The 19,251-nt window shown below is 38.1% G+C and overlaps 1 protein-coding gene across 1 annotated transcript; it reads left to right on the forward strand.

The window, feature by feature from the left end:
* Nucleotides 1–18,135: 18,135 nt before the first annotated feature.
* Nucleotides 18,136–19,251, forward strand: LOC126977903 (NADH dehydrogenase [ubiquinone] iron-sulfur protein 3, mitochondrial). Its single transcript, XM_050826535.1, has one exon. The coding sequence runs from the start codon at nt 18,247–18,249 to the stop codon at nt 19,036–19,038; it is 792 nt and encodes a 263-aa protein (XP_050682492.1). The 5' UTR covers nt 18,136–18,246; the 3' UTR covers nt 19,039–19,251.

Genomic DNA, 19,251 nt, shown 5'->3' on the forward strand with positions numbered 1-19,251 from the left:
AGGTAACATTAAGAAAATTTGAAATGTAACCTCTTAATGCAACTGCATGACGTCGATTACTAATGTATTATTTAATCCACCTTAGAAGGCGGCCGTGTATACCAAATGAAGATAATTTCGTTATGAGGAGGTTATGATTTATTTTGTCAAATGCTTTGGAAAAGTCTGTATATACAGCGTCAACTTGAAATGCATCAATAGCAAAAATATTTTGTAGATATAAAATTAACAGATTGCTCGTCAACGTCAATTGCCAAAAATAAAATTAAAACACACATACACTTTTTGTCAATATATTGTAAAATTGGCTATAAATGGTCATAATATGAATTTATTTCAATTTTTCCCTAAGAAATTCTCGTGGGCTCATTAGGTACACCTCTTTTTTGAAGTATGAAGATATTATTTACTTCCGCTTTACCTAACCTTCCAGTAACTAACCAGTTGTTGATGAACCTCGAGTAAAACCCATTGTTTTCTATGCTTTAAGTTGTTTACATAGAAATGTTTCTTCAACTGCAGTAAAATTTTTTTGAAATTTTTTTATCTACTGATAAGACTGATATATGTCTAAAATTATTAGGATCAGTGGTGAGAAAACCACACTGCAGTATTCTAAGGTGATCCTCACGAAAGCGTTGTAAATAATAATCTTAGTGAAGGGATTGAAATACTTACAATTTATTAATACGAAACCAAAAGTTCACAAAGACTTAGCTTCGATTTTGCCGATATGTGGTATGAGTGTCAGTTTATTATTACTAGTCGGCATCCTGTGCAAAGGAGCCTCCCACTGGTAGACTTCTCCTAAGTCATGAATGCAATTCACCTCTCGCAGCGCTGTCCCCAAAATTGATATAGAGATTTAATGATGTTAAGTTTGCGTATAAATTTATATGATGGCATTTCGAGATATTTAATAGCATTCCAGGCCCGAGCACCAAGTAGACAGGCTTAAAAAATCTCTCTGTAGATGGTTAGCTTTAGGTCGTCAGGAAAGAGAAAAACTTTACTATTCTTGAAAACAGATATTATATCATTAATAAATACTATATTTAAATAGCCAGGGGCCCCTGAGGAACACCTGATGTAAATGTCTTCGATTTAAATTTTCATTTTGCCTTTCACTACTACGTAATGCTGTCTATTAGATAAGTTAGATGCGAACCAATTTAGGGCTGCTCCAAAGATACCTTATTTTTCTTTTCTTTCTCTTCTTTCTATTTGGTTGGAGGCATCAACTGCGTCGACAAGATACTGAAGGTAAGTGACGAGGTTTGTATTGGAAGATGTTGCTTTTACAAAACTTTGCTGTTCTACGTTAAGCGATTGCTTAAAATGTTTTTCTAAATATGGACTTAGCTATTATTAACGCCTCGAAAATTTTAGCAAACATGGGTAAAATGGAGATGGGTCTATAATTCGATACGATATTATGATTACAATTCTTGAGTATTGGGACAACTTTAGCCGTCTTCCAAACTGTTGGGACAGTACCTGTTGCAAGGGATTTGTTTAATGTGAGTCATAGTAGAAGACTTAACTTATCAACAGTTTTTTTTTTTAAATAAGATGGCTCGAGGCTCTTTTAAGGATCAAATACAATTATGATCTATAAATATGTAGATTTCCTAAATTGTTACTACAATCATAAGTAAAAGTGTCATTATATGATGTTAAATTATGCACGATTGAATAATAAAAAGATCGTTCCATCTGGAGCTGTTACGACTTTGTACGTTTAATCTATTATGAGGGTATTGGTTAGAAGAGTCACGTTACACTTGTGAAAGGAAAGTAGGACTAGAAATATTTCGGGTTGCAACTGACTACTCTTTTCAATATCGTGCATGTAAGTGCGTGCAATTTACTATCACTTGCTACATTGTTATGTTGTAGCAAGTGATAGTAAATTTTCAATAGATAAGAAAGAGATATAATGACTGGAATAAAAGCCCCAAAAGAAGCCAACGTGTGTGAGCGAGAGTCATCCGTCTCTCAGCTTGATATTATATTGGTCGACCTTGGGAGTTGAAAGATGCGTTGCCTTGACACGGCCATTTTAGTGACGTGGCCAATAGACTTTGTAATATACCTAGGTCACACTAAAAGTTTTGAGTAACTTAAAAAAACAACGTGTTAACTATGTTTATTGCTTTTCAAATTACTCTCCTTCACATTTGAAACATTTTTTTAAAACAGGATTTAGAGACAGAGCGTTTGGCGTTTAAATAAAACAACTGCTTGACTGTGAGGAATATGTGGAAGATATATTTATTTTGAAAGTTACACAATATATATATACAAAATCCTTAAAACTAGTTACCCAATTACAGTTGTTACTTAAAAGATATTTACAAGTTCAGAAAATACACACCAATACTAAAGCTTACATTGCAACCAATAGTAAAACGTTTCATTCAATAAGAGTTGAGAATAATATTATGTGTTCTATCTCGCTCTAAAACTAATGCTATCACAGTTTGTGTAAACTCGCGTCGAACCTCGATCATACGATGTAAATGAGCATTCATCATCTACGCTGTTGCTCATTGATTAAAATTGCATGAATAGCGATCGACCCCCGAGTCCCGAGTCCCGACGCTTCACTCGATCAGTCGAGTCCGCTCAGCCTTGCTGTGCGGTTGTGTAACGCAGAGCATATGACTGATCACGTGAGTATATCTGCGATCGTCGAGAGAACGTGACGATGCTCGTACATTGATGAGATTATTACTGGTGATCTGTATGATTCTATGAGTTGATGTACAGCATTATGAAATGGTTCTTATCAGAGCTAATATTACGTTATATAAAATAAAATGTTCTTATCAGAGGTTATATTACGTTATATAAAATAAAATGTTCTTTTCAGAACGATTCTTTCGGCATGAGCTTATTACAGTTATTATGCACGATTACTATTTCTACGATCTATAATGCTAAGTTGCAAGTTAGATATTAGACATTTGTGTTAATTGATATTATTGGTTGTAGGTACAGCTACAGGAGTCCCCTTCAAGTGAAACGCACCGGCAACTTGATGTGTCGGCCTGTCCTTGACATTTTGATATGCTGGGACGTCAAGTTGTTCGTAGGGTCTGGTAACATGATATTTTGGGTATTGGTGGTATGTTTTTCAGGTATGGTATCGGTAAGGTTTAGCGACAGTTACTGCGATATCGATCAATTGCGAGTTATCTTGGTACCGGCCGTCGAACCTAACAGCTCAACATCTTACGACAATAAGCAATTATCTAGATATTAAGATACCGCAACGTAATTCAAGCTAAAATATTAGTACCTGCTACCGCATACGCTTCGTACTGCACTCCAATTTAATAAGTTTTTTTTTTTTAAATAAATAAATTAGTTGTTTTTCGAAAATGAGCCTTTGTGGTGCATGTCAACAAGTTGTGAGCATTACTGACAAGATAACTTGCTGTGTCAACAACGGTTCCAAATCATATCATTACCTTTGTGTAAAATTAACAAAAGAAAATTATTCCAAGCTCTCTCACAGGGCAAAAGCTTCCTGGAAATGTCCTGTATGCAAATTACCTGCGAAAAGGACCGATGAAACTCCGATCAAACATACAGAACTTGTTGATATTGAGGACAAAGTGGGATCTCCAGAGCAGCAGTTAAGGGATAGTCATTTCTATGAGTTTGAAAAAAAATATCAGCCAAGCTCCACACTATGTTGGCCACGCAGAGAAGCATGGAATCAAATATTGAGACTTGGAAGAATGACTTTAAACGACTTCCAGAAGTCATTACATCTGTAGAATTTATGTCTTCTAAGTTCGACGAACTGCTACGTGAGGTAAGCCAGTTGCGATCGGAATCAGTTTATTTGAAAACAGAGAACGCCAAACTACACGAGGCCATCCAAACATTAAACTATAGAGTGGCTGTGATAGAGCAATCTCGCGATTCAAACGTGGAGATTCAGTGCCTGCCGGAATATCCAAGAGAACACCTTATATCAACGGTTATACAACTTGTAAAAGTGGTTAAATGGTTAAGTGGTTAAATAACTGAAAAGGATATACTTGTGTGTACTAGAGTTTCCAAGTCCAACCCTCAATCTGACCGACCTAAGAACTTGATTGTCAAACTTCCCTCTCCGCGTATGGGTGACACTTTACTGGTTGCCTGCTTGAATTATAACAAGTCGAATCCCGAAAATAAACTTAATACGGCAGACCTAGGAATTGGAGGGAACAAGCAGCAAATTTACGTCGTAGAACACCTGTCCCCTAACAATCGCAATTTACAAGCTCAAGCACGTAAGTTTAAAAGGGACCATCTGTACAAATATCTATGGGTTCGAAATGGTCGGGTATTGCTAAGAAAGGACGACGCTACTCCGGCTATTTGGGTCAAAAACAGTGAAACATTGTCTACACTTAAGGATTGAGCTTCTTCTAATATATTATTCTCTTTATAAACATTAGATTTAAGATTTTTATATCTTTATAATACCAAACTTAAAGATTTATTATCAGAACTGTAGAAGCATTCGCGGTAAATTGTCAGACCTTCACTTATTAAGTTTAAACTGTGATTACGATATTATAGTTTTGACAGAGACATGGCTCAACGATAGTGTCTATGACTCTGAAATACTGAATGATAATTATAGAATATATTGAAGAGACCGATATTCTGCAAACAGTTCGAAAGTTGATGGCGGAGGGGTCTTAATAGCCGTCTCAAATCAGATTGGCTCATATAGATTGTCATCGTTTGAAGGAAATTGTAATGAGGATGTATGGGTAAAAGTGATGCCGCATTCTAGTCAGACTAGGAATAAGAAACTTAATATTTGTGCTGTATATCTTCCACCACCGGTATCATGCGATATGTTGGAAAATGAACTAAATAACATTAGTAATGCAATGGCTTTAATTAGCGATAAGGAGGACACTATTTTGGTAGGAGATTTTAATCTTGAACATTTAATATGGTACCAGAATCCTGATTGCGAAATAAGTGCTCTTCCATTTGAATGCAATCGTCGATTGAGTCAACTGCTTTTTGATTTTCAAGCACTGAACAACCTACTTCTGTTTAATTTAGTAAAAAATAAAAATGGTAAGGTCCTCGATCTAGTTCTAACTAATGCACCGTTTCATATATCAGAACAAATTCCTTCCCTCACGAAAATCGATTCTCACCACCCTCCTTTACTCATATCGTCTATATATTTACCGATAGAATTTCTTAAAAAATCTACAGTTAGCAGAACCAACTTTCATCTAGCAAAGTATGATGACATCAATCACGATCTGAGTAAAATTGATTGGAACGCTATTTTTCAAAAAGAGCTTGATATAAATGCTATGATAAATAAGTTTTACTTAATTATTAGAGAGATTATTAATAAACATACACCAAAAAGCAAATCACACAATCAGAATTATCCAATTTGGTATACGAGGCAACTTGTACTGTTACTTAAAGAAAAAGAGAAATATCGTTTAAGATTTAAAAAATATAAGAATCCGCTGGATGAATACGAGTTTCATATCGCCAGAGCGAGATGTCACATTCAGATTAATGCATGTTACAATAAATATCTTCGGGCAATAGAAGAATCAGTTCTTAATAACAATTTAAAGTCATTTTGGTCTTTTATCGCATCAAAACGAAAAAATAAAACAAATTTACCCCAGGAAATGCATTTACATACGGCAAAATTCTCTACACCACAGGGTATTTGTAACGCATTCGCTACTCATTTCTCTTCTGTGTATTCGGATAGCACTCAGGTGTCTGTGTCGGATCTGGCTACCTTGAAGGGAGAAACTAATGATACGTTAAATCATATAGTAGTAACAGAAAAACATATTTCAGTTGCAATTAAAAAATTAAACAAAAACCAGGGCGCAGGCCCTGATCTGATACCTGGAATTTTTATTATTAACTGTGCAAATAATCTATCTTATCCTCTTAGTATTATATTCAACGCATCACTTAATCTTGGGGTATTCCCTGCAGCTTGGAAATCAGCCAATGTTGTACCAATTCTAAAAAATACTAGTAATAGTAGTGATATATGTTCATATAGACCAATTTCTATTCTCTCATTGTTTGGAAGGTTATTTGAATCTGTTGTTTGTTCCGTTCTAACAGCTCACGTAAAACCAATTTTGATTAATCATCAGCACGGGTTTAGATCTAAAATGTCTACCGATACCAATCTTGTTTGTCATATAACAGATGTATCTGAGGCAATAGACATGGGGCTACAAGTTGACACAGTATATACAGATATAAGTAAAGCTTTTGATAGAGTCGACCACGGATTAATTATATCAAAACTCGTAAAATGTGGCCTGTATGGCAAACTTTTGTCTTGGTTTTCCTGTTACTTGTCTGTCAGATCCCAAACAGTGGTAGCGTGTGGGCACCAGTCGGATGCTTTTCAAGTAACATCAGGAGTTCCTCAAGGCTCACACCTAGGTCCTATACTTTTTTTAAATTTTATAAACGATTTAGGTAAGATAATCAAAAATTCCAAGTTTTATTTTTTCGCCGATGATTTAAAAATTTCGAGAGTAATTAAGGACGCAATGATTCCCACCTTTTGCAAGAGGACTTAACAAGAATTTCTCATTGGTCTCATTCAAAAAAGGTTCATGTTTTTTATGTGTGTCCATCAAAACAAGCTACATCAATTACAATCATACAATGAGAGCTGTTTCTTTTTTGAATTGACAACTCTCTCGCGTAGACGTTGGAATTTAGATCAGGTTTTTCTTTTTAAAATAGTTAATAATTTGATTGAATGTCCTCAATTACTGGAAAAAATTAACTTCAAGGTTCCTCGTGCTAATGCTAGAGTGAATAACTTTCAGCCTTTTGCAATAGATACTTACCGAACAAATGTAGGGTTCCACAGTCCTTTACCTCGGATATGCCGTCAACATAACGCATGGTTCAACGACATAGATGTTGATCTACATAATATATCTTTAAACAAGTTTAGAAGAGCGTGTTTGGAATACGAGATGGAACACTAATATTTAAATATTTGTTGTGTCTGTAAATTTTAATAGAATATATTTATAGATATTCCTTTTTCTTGCAATATCCTTAAGCAATAGCGAAGGAAATATTATATAATGTGTATATTATAATATATGGATAATATCCATAACATGTTCTTCTCCACCTCTGTTTACAACTAGATAACTAATTTGCTGTGTTTACCCAGAATTGGATGTTCACTATAGATTTTAAGTTGTGTATATGTATTGTAAATAAGCTTATATGTACTATCTGTCGGTAAACCTTATTAAATAAATAAATAAATGTGATGGGTGAGCGAGTAAGGTAGCTTTGGATATACTATTCTTGCACTCTTCGAATGATTGTGATGCTTCGTCGGTCCATTCAATTATTGTTTTATCACGTTTCTTGACATGGTGTAGGTAAGCGTTTAGAGGAGTGCAGCATTCAGTATGTGGTCACGATAGAAATTTAACATGCCTAGAAATCGTCTTAAACCTTCTATAGTTTTCAGTTTTGAATATTCGATAATGGCTTTAATCTTCTCTTCTGGTGGCTGTGTACCGTTTTTTGATACGATTTATCCAAGAAATTTGACTTCCGTTTAGCCTAAGTTACACTTCGCGTGGTTGATAGTGATACCGTTTTCTTCCAATCTTCTAAGAACTGTTCTTAGGTGATCGCAATGCTCAGTCTCGTTTGCTGGGGCTATGAGCAAATCGTCGATGAATGGGAAAACGTAGTCTAATCCACGGAGCACTTCGTGAATAAATCGCTGAAATGTTTGTCGCGCATTCTTCAGACCAGGACACATGCGAGGAAATTCAAATAAACCCATTGGTGTGATGATAGCTGTCTTCTCTATGTCCTGTTCCCTGGTCTTCAATTGTTGGCAAGCGCGGTTGAGGTGGATTGTCGAGAATATTGTTTTGCCAGACAGATGATGGGTGAAGTCCTTAACTCTCGGCACTGGATAACGATCGGGTTTGGTTATGCTGTTCAATCGTCTATAATCACCGCATACCCGTATATCGCCATTCTTCTTAGGTACAATATGGAGTGGTGAAGACCATGGACTTTTACTCGGTCTGCAGAGTCCTTGTTGTATCATGTTTTCGAATTCTTTCTTCACTATTTCATAACGATGAGGTGGAATGGGACGACACAATGAAGCGACGTCTCTACGCAACGCCAAGAGATCCAGCCGTTCACAGAGCACTGAGTCCCCGACAATTCGAGCTGCTCTACGTTACACGCGGTCAAATGGATCGAGCAGATACCGGGGTGCGCCAGACCAGAGAAGACAGCAATACTCCATGTGTGGCCGGACCTGCGCTTTGTAGAGCGCTAGAATGTGGGCTGGCTTGAAGTATTGCCGTGCTCTATTGATGACGCCCAGCTTCTTTGAAGCCCATTTGGCTTTGCCCTCCAGATGGCCACGGAATTGGCAATCACTTGAGATTTCGAGACCCAGTAATCCGATACTAGGCGCGGCTTTAAGAGAAGTGTTCTCGAAGAGCGGTGATACGACAAATGGGGTTTTTTTAGTGGTAAACGCGCAAACTTGAGTCTTCTGGGGGTTAAATTGGACAAGGTTCAATTTACCCCATCCCGCGACCTTCTCGAGAGAGGACTTGATAGAAGACACAAGTTTCTCCCGGCACTGGTCGACGATTTCCCGAGAGGGCCTGCATGGCCCGTGTATACGGCATCACCAGTGCTGTCGTCCGCATAGCAATGTATGTTGGAGGTGTCCAACATATCATTGATATGCAGAAGAAACAGCGTAGGAGATAGCACACAGCCTTGGGGCACTGTCACGGGCTTCGGGTTCGAGCAACATCCGTCGACAACAACCTGTATGCTACGCCCAGTGAGGAAGCTGGAGGTCCACTTGCACAAGCTCTCGGGAAGCCCAAATGATGGAAGTTTTGAGAGGAGCGCCTTGTGCCATACACGATCAAAGGCCTTCGCTATATCCAGGCTAACTATGTGTTAGGTATACCAGAAGATCACCTGCCGACCGTCCATGGCGAAAGCCGTACTGTCGGTCGTTGATCAACTGGTGACCCTCTAGGTATACTAAAAGCTGGCGGCTAATTATGCTCTCCACGATTTTAGAGAGCAGGGAGGTGATAGCAATAGGCCTGTAGTTCGCCGGATCCGAACTGTTTCCTTTTTTTTTGGATCGGATGGACAAGGGCTGACTTCCATGAGTCAGGGACTACACCTTTGGAATAAGAGTGCCGGAATAAACGCGTTAGCACCGGCGTCAACTCAGGGGCACACGTTCTAATCACGATTGGAGAAATGCCATCCGGCCCGTTCGACTTCCTGACGTCCAACGAAAACAGAGCTCGCCTAACAGTTTTCTGTCTGAACTGTACTTCAGGCATAGAGCTCTGACACCGCGGGATGGTCGGCGGTGTATTTCCGTTGTCGTCAAGAGTCGAGTTGGAGGCGAAAAGAGCGCACAGGAGCTCGGCTTTCTCTTTTGTCGTATGGGACAGGGTGTCATTCCTCATGTGCAACGGCGGCATGGACGGCTGGTTGAAGTTACCAAGCGCAGCTTTCGACAACGACCAGAACATGCGTGTGGTAGCTGGAAAGCTGCTCGCCGATTTTGACGACGTGCTTAGACTTCGCACGGGCGATTTGCCGCTTAAAAAATCTGGAGGCACGGTTATATTTCCTCTTAAGAACTTTGCAGTTCGGATCCTTTGTGCCCAGCGCCGCAACCCAAGTTCGATACGCCTGTTTTTTGCAGTCAGATGCTGCTTTAACTGACGCATCGAACCAGGGCTGTGATCTGCCACCGATCGGTACTACAGAGCTTGGTATAAAAATATGCCCTGCAGTATCACATCGGCTACTGCAACGGCGCAGGCACTAGGATCATCCGAAGGGAAACAAACCTTTCCGCAAGGGTAGGACGCAAAAAAGCATCCTATCCCAATCTGCTGACTTGTAGTGCCAAACGCGGCGGGTCGCTGGTGGTCTGCGACGTTGACGTCGGATAGGCACTACACTCCTGACCAGGCAATGGTCGGACGTTCCGAGAGGTGCGTCGATAAAGACCTGGTAACCATCGGGATGTGTAGTCAGCAGAAGATGTAATAAGGACGGCATGTGGCTATCCACATCCGGGAGCCGCGTTGGCGACTCAACCAATTGGGACAGACCATACGCCAATGCAAAATTATGCACAGATCGCCCTGCGTAGTCTGTGGTACGTGATGCCATTCGGCATTGTGCCCGTTGAAATTACCCAAGACTACGATTTCAGCGGAGGGGATCTGTGCAAGCACGTCGTCAATTGCCGCTTGAACGCAGCCCATGAGATGATCGGTTTCTGCGTTACCACTATGGGACCTGTAGACACACGCATAGATACGGACGCGGTCCTCTAAATCTACGCGGAGCCAGAGAGTAGACAGGTCCCTACCCTCAAAATTGCCGAGACGGCGACAGCAGATATCCTCCCTAATGTACACACATACCCCGGCATGAGGCAAAAAATTGTGCTCAATTTTGTACCCGGGGTACGTTAAATATAAGGTATCGCTAGGTCGAGATATCTGCGTCTCCGTAACGAAACACAAGGCCGGCTGTGCCGTCTCAAGGTGGTGGTGGACGGCGTTTAAATTGGAGTGAATTCCCCTGATATTGCAAAAGTCCACGTTGAGCGTGGAGCGGGGTGCCGTGTGTTTCTGCCTCGTTTGTCCTCGGTCATGCGCGGTTCTGTGCCCACTCTTTGATTCTCCGGCTCTGCTAGAGCCGGTACCCTCCTGGGGTAATATCTTTGTACGGACCGCTCTCATATTTTGTTGGGGGGGGGTAAGGGATGGCCACCAATCTCGTGGTACCGGGGAATTCGGCGAGTATCTTGTGGTACGGGGCCTGTATATCGATACTTCGTATTGTGGGTGAGGTCGTTGACATTATTGGCGCGTTAATTTTAAGACTTGTGACGGCATCCATTAATCTTCGATTTTTTTAGTCTACTATAAGTTGATGGCGGTTGAGAAAATCGGCTCCTAATATTGGTTTCGTGACGTCAGCTACAATAAACTTCCACTTGTATGGTCGACGGAGGTTGAGATCGAGTTCTTATGTTTTCTCACCTTAAGTTGAAATTGTTGTGTTGTTTGCAGCGTACAATTTAAATGGTAGGGGCGTTGCTTTCAGACCTAGTTTTCTTGGTAGGACGGATATATTAGCACCGGTATCTACTAAGAATGACATCTTTGTTTTCTTGTCTGTGACAAAAAGGCGGTATGAAGTGTGAAGGACGCCGGGTTCCGCCGCAGCTAACGTCCGTTCTAGTTTCCCGATGGCTCTTTCTTGAAGCTGCAGGGCGTAGTACAACATCGTGCTTCACTACCAAATCGGCGATGGTAATAGCAGTAAAGTGTTGGTGAGCTATTGAGTGTGCGGGAACGGTGTTGTGACGAAGTTCTATTGCGAGATGACGAGCGAAATCGGTGGCGATGATAGTGTTGAGATGACCTTGACTTGAGTTCGGCGACTTCTAGTGATAGTTTTCGTATCTCGTTAATAAGGAATTGTGTGTGACCTACCTGATTTGACGTCGATGATTCTGGACCTGATGCTGGTGGCTGGCTGGAGACGGCTGGTGGCTGGCTGGAGACGGCTGCTACCTCCTGGATTTGCTCCATCATCGTGTCAGCAAGCAACGCTAGTTCCTCCAGCGTGGACTTCGCGCTGAATGACTCGCTAACGGCGAGCACGGAGCGGACGTGGGCTGGCAGCAGCTTACTCCACATCTTGCGGACGGTGGAGTCGGTAACCTCGTCCCTCGCAAGGTTACGCATGCGTCGCAGTAGCTGTGAAGGCTTCTGGTCTCCGAGCTCCATCTCGGCGAGTAGCTTCTGGAACTTGCGGCTGTTGGATTCTTCATACACCGATATGAGACGTTCCTTAATTGCTGAATATTGGTTGTCTCTCGGTATGTTAAATAGGATGTCGGAGATTTGTTCGATGTCAGCCTTTTCTAATTGGACGATCATGTCAGCTGGGCTTCACGTCGGGGTCACCACTTTAGAGACAGAGCGTTTGGCGTTTAAATAAAACAACTGCTTGACTGTGAGGAATATGTGAAAGATATATTTATTTGAAAGTTGCACAGTATATATACAAAATCCTTAAAACTAGTTACCCAATTACAGTTGTAACTTAAAAAATATTTACAAGTTCAGAAAATACACACCAACACTGAAGCTTACATTTCAACCAATAGTAAAACGTTTCATTCAATAAGAATTGAGAATAATATTATGTGTTCTATCTCGCTCTAAAACTAATGCTATCGCAGTTTGTGGAAACTCGCGTCGAACCTCGATCATACGATGTCAATGAGCATTCATCATCTACGCTGTTGCTCATTGATTAAAATTGCATGAATAGCGATCGACCCCCGAGTCCCGACGCTTCACTCGATCAGTCGAGTCCGCTCGGCATTGCTGTGCGGTTGTGTAACGCGGAGCATAATATGACTGATCACGTGAGTATATCTGCGATCGTCGAGAGAACGTGACGATGCTCGTACATTGATGAAATTATTACTGGTGATCTGTATGATTCTATGAGTTAATGTTCAGCATTATGAAATAGTTCTTATCAGAGCTAATATTATTACGTTATATAAAATAAAATGTTCTTTTCAGAACGATTCTTTCGGCATACGCTTATTACAGTTATTATGCACGATTACTATTTCTACGATCTATAATGCTACGTTACAAGTTAGATATTAGACATTTGTGTTAATTGATATTATTGGTTGTAGGTACAGCTACAAGGAGGACAACAGTTCTAAACGCATGTTTTTTACCTGCTGATTGAACGCTATCATTGCCTCTTCGGAATTGGTTAAGTGAAACCTCTCTTAAAATGTTTGATTTTGGGGAAAATACAGAAATCACAGGGTGCTAGGTCGGGGCTATGTGCAGAATGGGTGACAAGTTGTACTTTTTCGGAAGCTAAAAATGACTTAGTTTTGTTGGCCGTGTGTGAAGAAGCGTTGTCATGGTGTGTAGGTGAACGTGGCTTTTTGGTTGTCTTTCGCGAACTTTTTTTAACAGTCTGGGTAAACAAATGGTAGAATATTACTCGGCATTAACACTCTTTTGATCTTCAAGTGGAATTGTCCAGATGGGACTCGCAGCTAAGAAAAAAAATGCGATCATTTTTTTACCAACTTTTCTGGCCTGCCTCACTTTTGTTGGCCTGTACCTACTCATTTTCAAACACCCACTCACAAGATTGCTGTTTTTTTTTTGGGTTCAGAATAATAAATCCACGTTTCGTCGCCTGTGACAATGTCATAAACAGCGCACCAATGAGCACCATTCCACGCGAACCCGATTCTGCTCTGCTGTCAGTTCATGAGGGATCCAACGACAACAAAGTTTCGGAACTTCACTTCTTCGTGTAAAATTTTCTGAATTTGGCTCATACCAATCCCCAATAGTCCTCGAAATGTCTCATCATCATGCCGCTTCACAGTAGCCACATTATTTTCGTTGACGGCAGTTGAAGGCTGCCCTTCACGAAATTCGTCATGTAAAGAAACCCGACCTCTCTCGAATTCAGCAAACTAGCGCCTCACAATGCTAAGGCAAAATGCTTCTCTCCCAAAAGCATTTTGAAGACGAGCGGCACAGTCTTGCAGAGAGAGAGAAGTTTAAAAATCATAAAAAATCATCGCTCAAAAATCTTTTCGACTAATTCAATTTTTGTTGCACACGTTGAACTTTGATGTGTGATAAAAACAATTGACAAATGATTTCCCGCCAATTGTTTTTTTTTTTTATTTCCAAGAAGGTTGCAACGAAACGTTGTTCGAAATTCAAATACTTCCGATTAGCTAGAAGTGCAAGACTTTTAGTGTGCCCCATGTAGTACAATAAACATTTATAATTAAAAAGTCTGAGGGTGTTCTTTAAGAAAATCATTTATGTTATAATAACCTTTCCCACACAAACGTTTTTTACAATTCTTTTAAATTTCGTAACACATTTGTGTTGTACATTTTCCGGGGTCATGTTGTAAAAGCATATACATAGCCCAATAAAAGACTTACTAACACGACTTAACCTTTGAGTTGAGTAGTAGTCATTGTAAGTTTATGTTTGTTCCTCGTGTTGTTAGCAAAACCCTGATGTGCTTATGAACATATAGATAATATTGATTATATACATATAATATTAGATTGTTTTGAAATTATAATAAAATATAAATTATTAATAAATTTCTGGAACCCATTAATTTTCAAACTCCAATAGGTACCTCTTTGATTGACCACATGGCTTTTTGTAATAGTAAACAATTTAATTCTGTGTTAAATAAAAATAGTAGAGTTTTAGATTTGGTGCTGTCAGACATAAAGAGTGTGACGGTAGTGGAGACATTAGATGCTATCTCAAGTACGGATTATCATCATCCACCATTAAATGTATCGTTAGACCTGCTTCAAATGAGTTATTTAAAAGAAAAAAATAATGTCCGTGAAAATTCTCTCAATTTCTTCAAGGTTGCATATGAATTAATAAAAAGTGAAATTTCATCGATAAACTGGTTGTCAGAATTAAGTAGCTGTATGGATATAGATGCTATGGTAACGAAATTTTATTCCATTTTACATAAATTTATAAAACTACATGTTCCTAAACAATTCAAACGAAATTATAAATACCCTCCCTGGTTCACACATAACCTTATTCAAGTGTTGAATGAGAACGAAAAGATACGAAAACGCTACAAAAAATATATGAATGAAATGGATAAACTACAATATAACTTATTAAAAGAAAGATCTCGTGTGCTTATAAATAGTGCTTATGAAAAATATATAAAAAAAATAGAAGATAATATAAACATATATAAAAAAACCCAAAAATGTTCTGGTCTTACATAAAATCTAAAAGAGGTAATACAAGTGTAATTCCATCTTTAATGAAATTAAACGATAGTTCATCGAACGATGGCACTGAGATTGCTAACTTTTTTGCTGAGTTCTTTTCATCTATATATAATAACACATCAAAAATTGTATCACCACAAAAGGATAGACACACTACATCAAAATTTAATAAAAATAGTACAAATCACCTACAGGTAAGCGAAACAGAAGTTAAAAATAAGTTAATGTCTCTTGTCATAAATAAAAGTGCGGGAACTGATGGTATACCTCCCGTATTCTATAAAAATTGTGCTGCGGAATTATCGATACCTTTATCAATAATATATAATAAATCTCTGAGGGATGGTATATTTCCAAGTGAATGGAAAAAAGGGAAGGTGGTGCCTATATTCAAGAAGGGTAATAAATCGGATATTAAAAATTATAGACCAATTACTGTACTAAGTACTCCTGCCAAAATATTTGAATCTTTTGTCTGTTCCCAAATCTCATGGGAAACTAAACATTTAATAAGTGAAAAACAACATGGTTTCGTTAAAAAACGATCAACCCTTACAAATTTGATGTGTTTTACTGATTCTGCTATAACTGAAATGAGCAATGATAAGGAGGTTGACGCTGTGTATACAGATTTTAGTAAGGCGTTTGACAAAGTCGACCACACCCTGCTAATAAAGAAGCTAAGAGATGCATACTGCTTCTCAGAAAGTGTATTGGTATGGTTAGAATCATATTTAGCTCATCGACCACAAGTAGTTAAAATAAGTGGGTATCAATCTAGAGAATTTCAACAAACATCTGGTGTTCTTCAAGGCTCTAATTTGGGACCATTATTGTTTACACTGTTTATAAACGATATTTCCAAAAGTATTCAAGAATCAAATTACGAGTTATATGCAGATGACTTAAAAATATATCGTACAGTTACTTGTTCAGAGGATCAAACGAAACTACAGAATGATATCCATCGTGTAATGTTATGGTGTAAAAATAATTTGATGGAACTCAATGCGTCCAAATGTCATTTTATAAAATTTTCTAGGAAACGAAAGAAATTGGAGAGTAAATATCATATTGATGGCATACAAATAAATCAAATAAACCATATCAATGATTTGGGTGTCATTTTAGACGAGGAGTTGAGATTTGATAAACATATTGACAAAATAGCTCACAAAAGTTTTAAAATGCGTGGGTTTTTCTTACGTAACACCAAGGCTTTTACATCAATTCCTACGCTTAAAATACTATACTATTCCCTTGTAAGATCTCAGGTTGAATACAATTCGGTAGTTTGGTGCCCCTATTACAAAACGTACATCACTAGGATTGAGTCAGTTCAAAAGAAATTTATATCCAAATTGAGTTATGTCACTAATAATTACACTATTATAAGTTACAAAGACAAATTAAAATTTTTCAATATGAAAACCTTAGAATTGCGAAGAAATGCGTCACAAATTCTTTTCTTATATAAATTATTAAATAATCAATTAGACTGTCCATTACTTCTATCTAAGATTGGATTATGTGTACCACCTTATCCTTGTCGTATTAGTACATATCTGCCAGTACATGTACGATTTTTCAGAAACAATTATGGCTCAAATTCACCTATCCAACTTATCTCAAAATTATATAACAGTAAATTCCATAGTAATAGTAGTATAGATATAAATTTTAATACATATGGAATTTTAAAAAATACGCTTTTGAACCCTTATAATTTGGATGTATAAAATTATAGTTTTTAGTAAACACATATTGTAGTAGTATTACTTAACTTACAATAATAAATGAAGGCAACGCTGTGCATACCTATAAGTTAGATATACAAATATAAATATAAGAAATTTTATATTATAAGTAGTCATAATATTAATTGTGTGTCTAGTTGGTAAGCCTTTTCTAATAAATAAATAAATAAATAAATAAATAAATTATTCAAAAAAATAAGACTGCTTAGTTACTTGCGCCCGTTCTTCTCAGGTCTGAGGCATTCATTTTCGAATGGATAGTAATTTTTGACTTTCAATAAGTCAATATATACTAACGCCTAGTATCATAATCTCTAGCGATTGCCAATTTTGCGGTCATCTGGAAGGCGCAAAGTCGAATTGGCTTCGGAGAACCTGGGCGTACTAAATACAGCACTGCGAAGAGCCAGAGCCTCCTTATGCGGTGTTTCCGGGTTGATACGACAAGAGTACCCTCAAAAAAAGCACGTACCCTTAAAGGCCGCCAACACTCCTGTCGTCTTTCAAGAGAATGTCAAAGGCGGCGATCACTTCATTATCACAACATCAGATAAGCTTGTATGTCCTGCTCTTCCTTAAAAAAAGTGCACAACCTTAACACTTTAGGAGGTGACTGACTACTGAATGTGAACTGAATAATTTCACAGCCTTAGTTTTGTCTAAAACCCTCTTTCTCTCTTAATTCAGTTATTATTTTCACGCCTTTTTTTTCATTTCTAATAAACCTATTTTTGTACTGATGAATGTTTATGTAATATGTTTGTTGGTAACCGACTCATTCGGGCGCGATTTGACCCACTTGAAACGGCCAAATTTCATTCAAACTTCGTAGATTTATCGAGGACCGATGACAATACATAATAATGATAAAATAATTCCATTTTTCTATTTGCAAAATGAGATTTTTGTTAATTAATTTCTTTCTTATTTTTTGTTAATTTATTTCATCAATGAGGAATTGATATTCATTTCAAATTTCAACTATTATATTTTGAACCAAAGCGGTTTTTTTAGTTTTATTAACTATTTTTATTATTCTTTTTTATATATAAAAAGCTTTCGTTTCTAATTGTATCAGATTTAGGCATAGCTACATATTTTACGTAATCTTTGTATATGAGTTAGAGTCATAGATAATGTTGACTAGTGTACTGGAATTCATGTAATGTACCTAATGAATAGGAAAACCCGTTGACAATAAAAAATGATAGTGTCGTAGAATTAATAATTATTCCTTAACAGATAATTGATCGATTGGCCGCAGCAACTTATTTAATTTGATCGTAACCTACATACCTATATATAGTTTTATTCATCATTGGCCACTACTTCAATGTTCAGTTGACAATTATTGACATTTGAATTTATTTTGAAATTTGACATATTGACAAATTGTATAGTCTGGAGTCTGAACCAAAAAGTTTTCTGTGGTCTGGACTTAGCGAATGGGTGAAACGTAAATGTAAAAACAACTTTTGTTATATATTTATTGAAATTACGTAAGATTCATATAAAACTTGGAAAATGTCTCTCCTTTTAAAACGCACCTTGTGTGCAGGTGTCAATATTACGCGTGCTGTTGCTAGAAGTAATCCAATTATTCAGCACGTAGCAAACATGAGTGATAAAGTTGTTCCTCAGGAGGAAACCAGACCTACTGTTGCTAAAATTGACATGTTACAAAAATCACAACTGATTGACTTCGGTAAATATGTAGCGGAATGCTTGCCTAAGTTCGTACAGAAAGTTCAAATTACGTCAGGCAACGAGCTGGAAGTGCTGGTGGCCACAGAAGGCATCATCCCGGTGCTTCAGTTTTTGAAGGATCACCACAGCGGCCAGTTCGCCAGCCTCGTGGATATCGCCGGCATGGACGTACCCAGTCGCCCCAACCGGTTCGAGATCATCTACAATCTGCTATCGCTGCGCTACAACGCTCGTGTGCGAGTGAAGACGTACACGGACGAGCTGACGCCGATAGACTCGGCTTGTGAAGTGTTCAAAGCTGCCAATTGGTATGAAAGAGAGATTTGGGATATGTATGGTGTTTTCTTTGCAAACCACCCAGATTTGAGAAGAATATTGACAGATTATGGATTTGAAGGTCATCCTTTTAGAAAAGACTTTCCCCTGAGTGGGTATGTGGAGCTGAGATATGATGATGAACAAAAGCGTGTAGTAGTGGAGCCACTGGAACTTGCTCAAGAGTTCAGAAGATTTGAACTGAGTGCTCCCTGGGAACAGTTCCCCAACTTCCGAGGCAACCCAGTTGAAGATGTTGTTAATCCTTCTGACCCTCAATTAAAGAAGGAATAAAAATTGATGAATTTTAAATCAAATGTGTATGTAGATTAATAAAAAATTACAAATTTGAGTGAGTAAATAAATTAGTTTAATCCATTATGAAGAAAGGAATAAATTAAAAATAGAGACATGACAGCAAGTGTTGAGCTAAGAGTGGGAAGTGGTTACCTGTGTACCCACAAGTATATAGCTGTATATGATGGCATATTATAAATACTTAATTTA

Source organism: Leptidea sinapis, chromosome 46, assembly GCF_905404315.1.
Source record: "Leptidea sinapis chromosome 46, ilLepSina1.1, whole genome shotgun sequence".
Classification (NCBI taxonomy): Eukaryota; Metazoa; Arthropoda; class Insecta; order Lepidoptera; family Pieridae; genus Leptidea; species Leptidea sinapis.

Excerpts from the sequence above, each read along its gene's own strand:
- LOC126977903 (XM_050826535.1), top strand. The coding sequence starts at position 18,247 with ATGTCTCTCCTTTTAAAACGCACCTTGTGTGCAGGTGTCAATATTACG.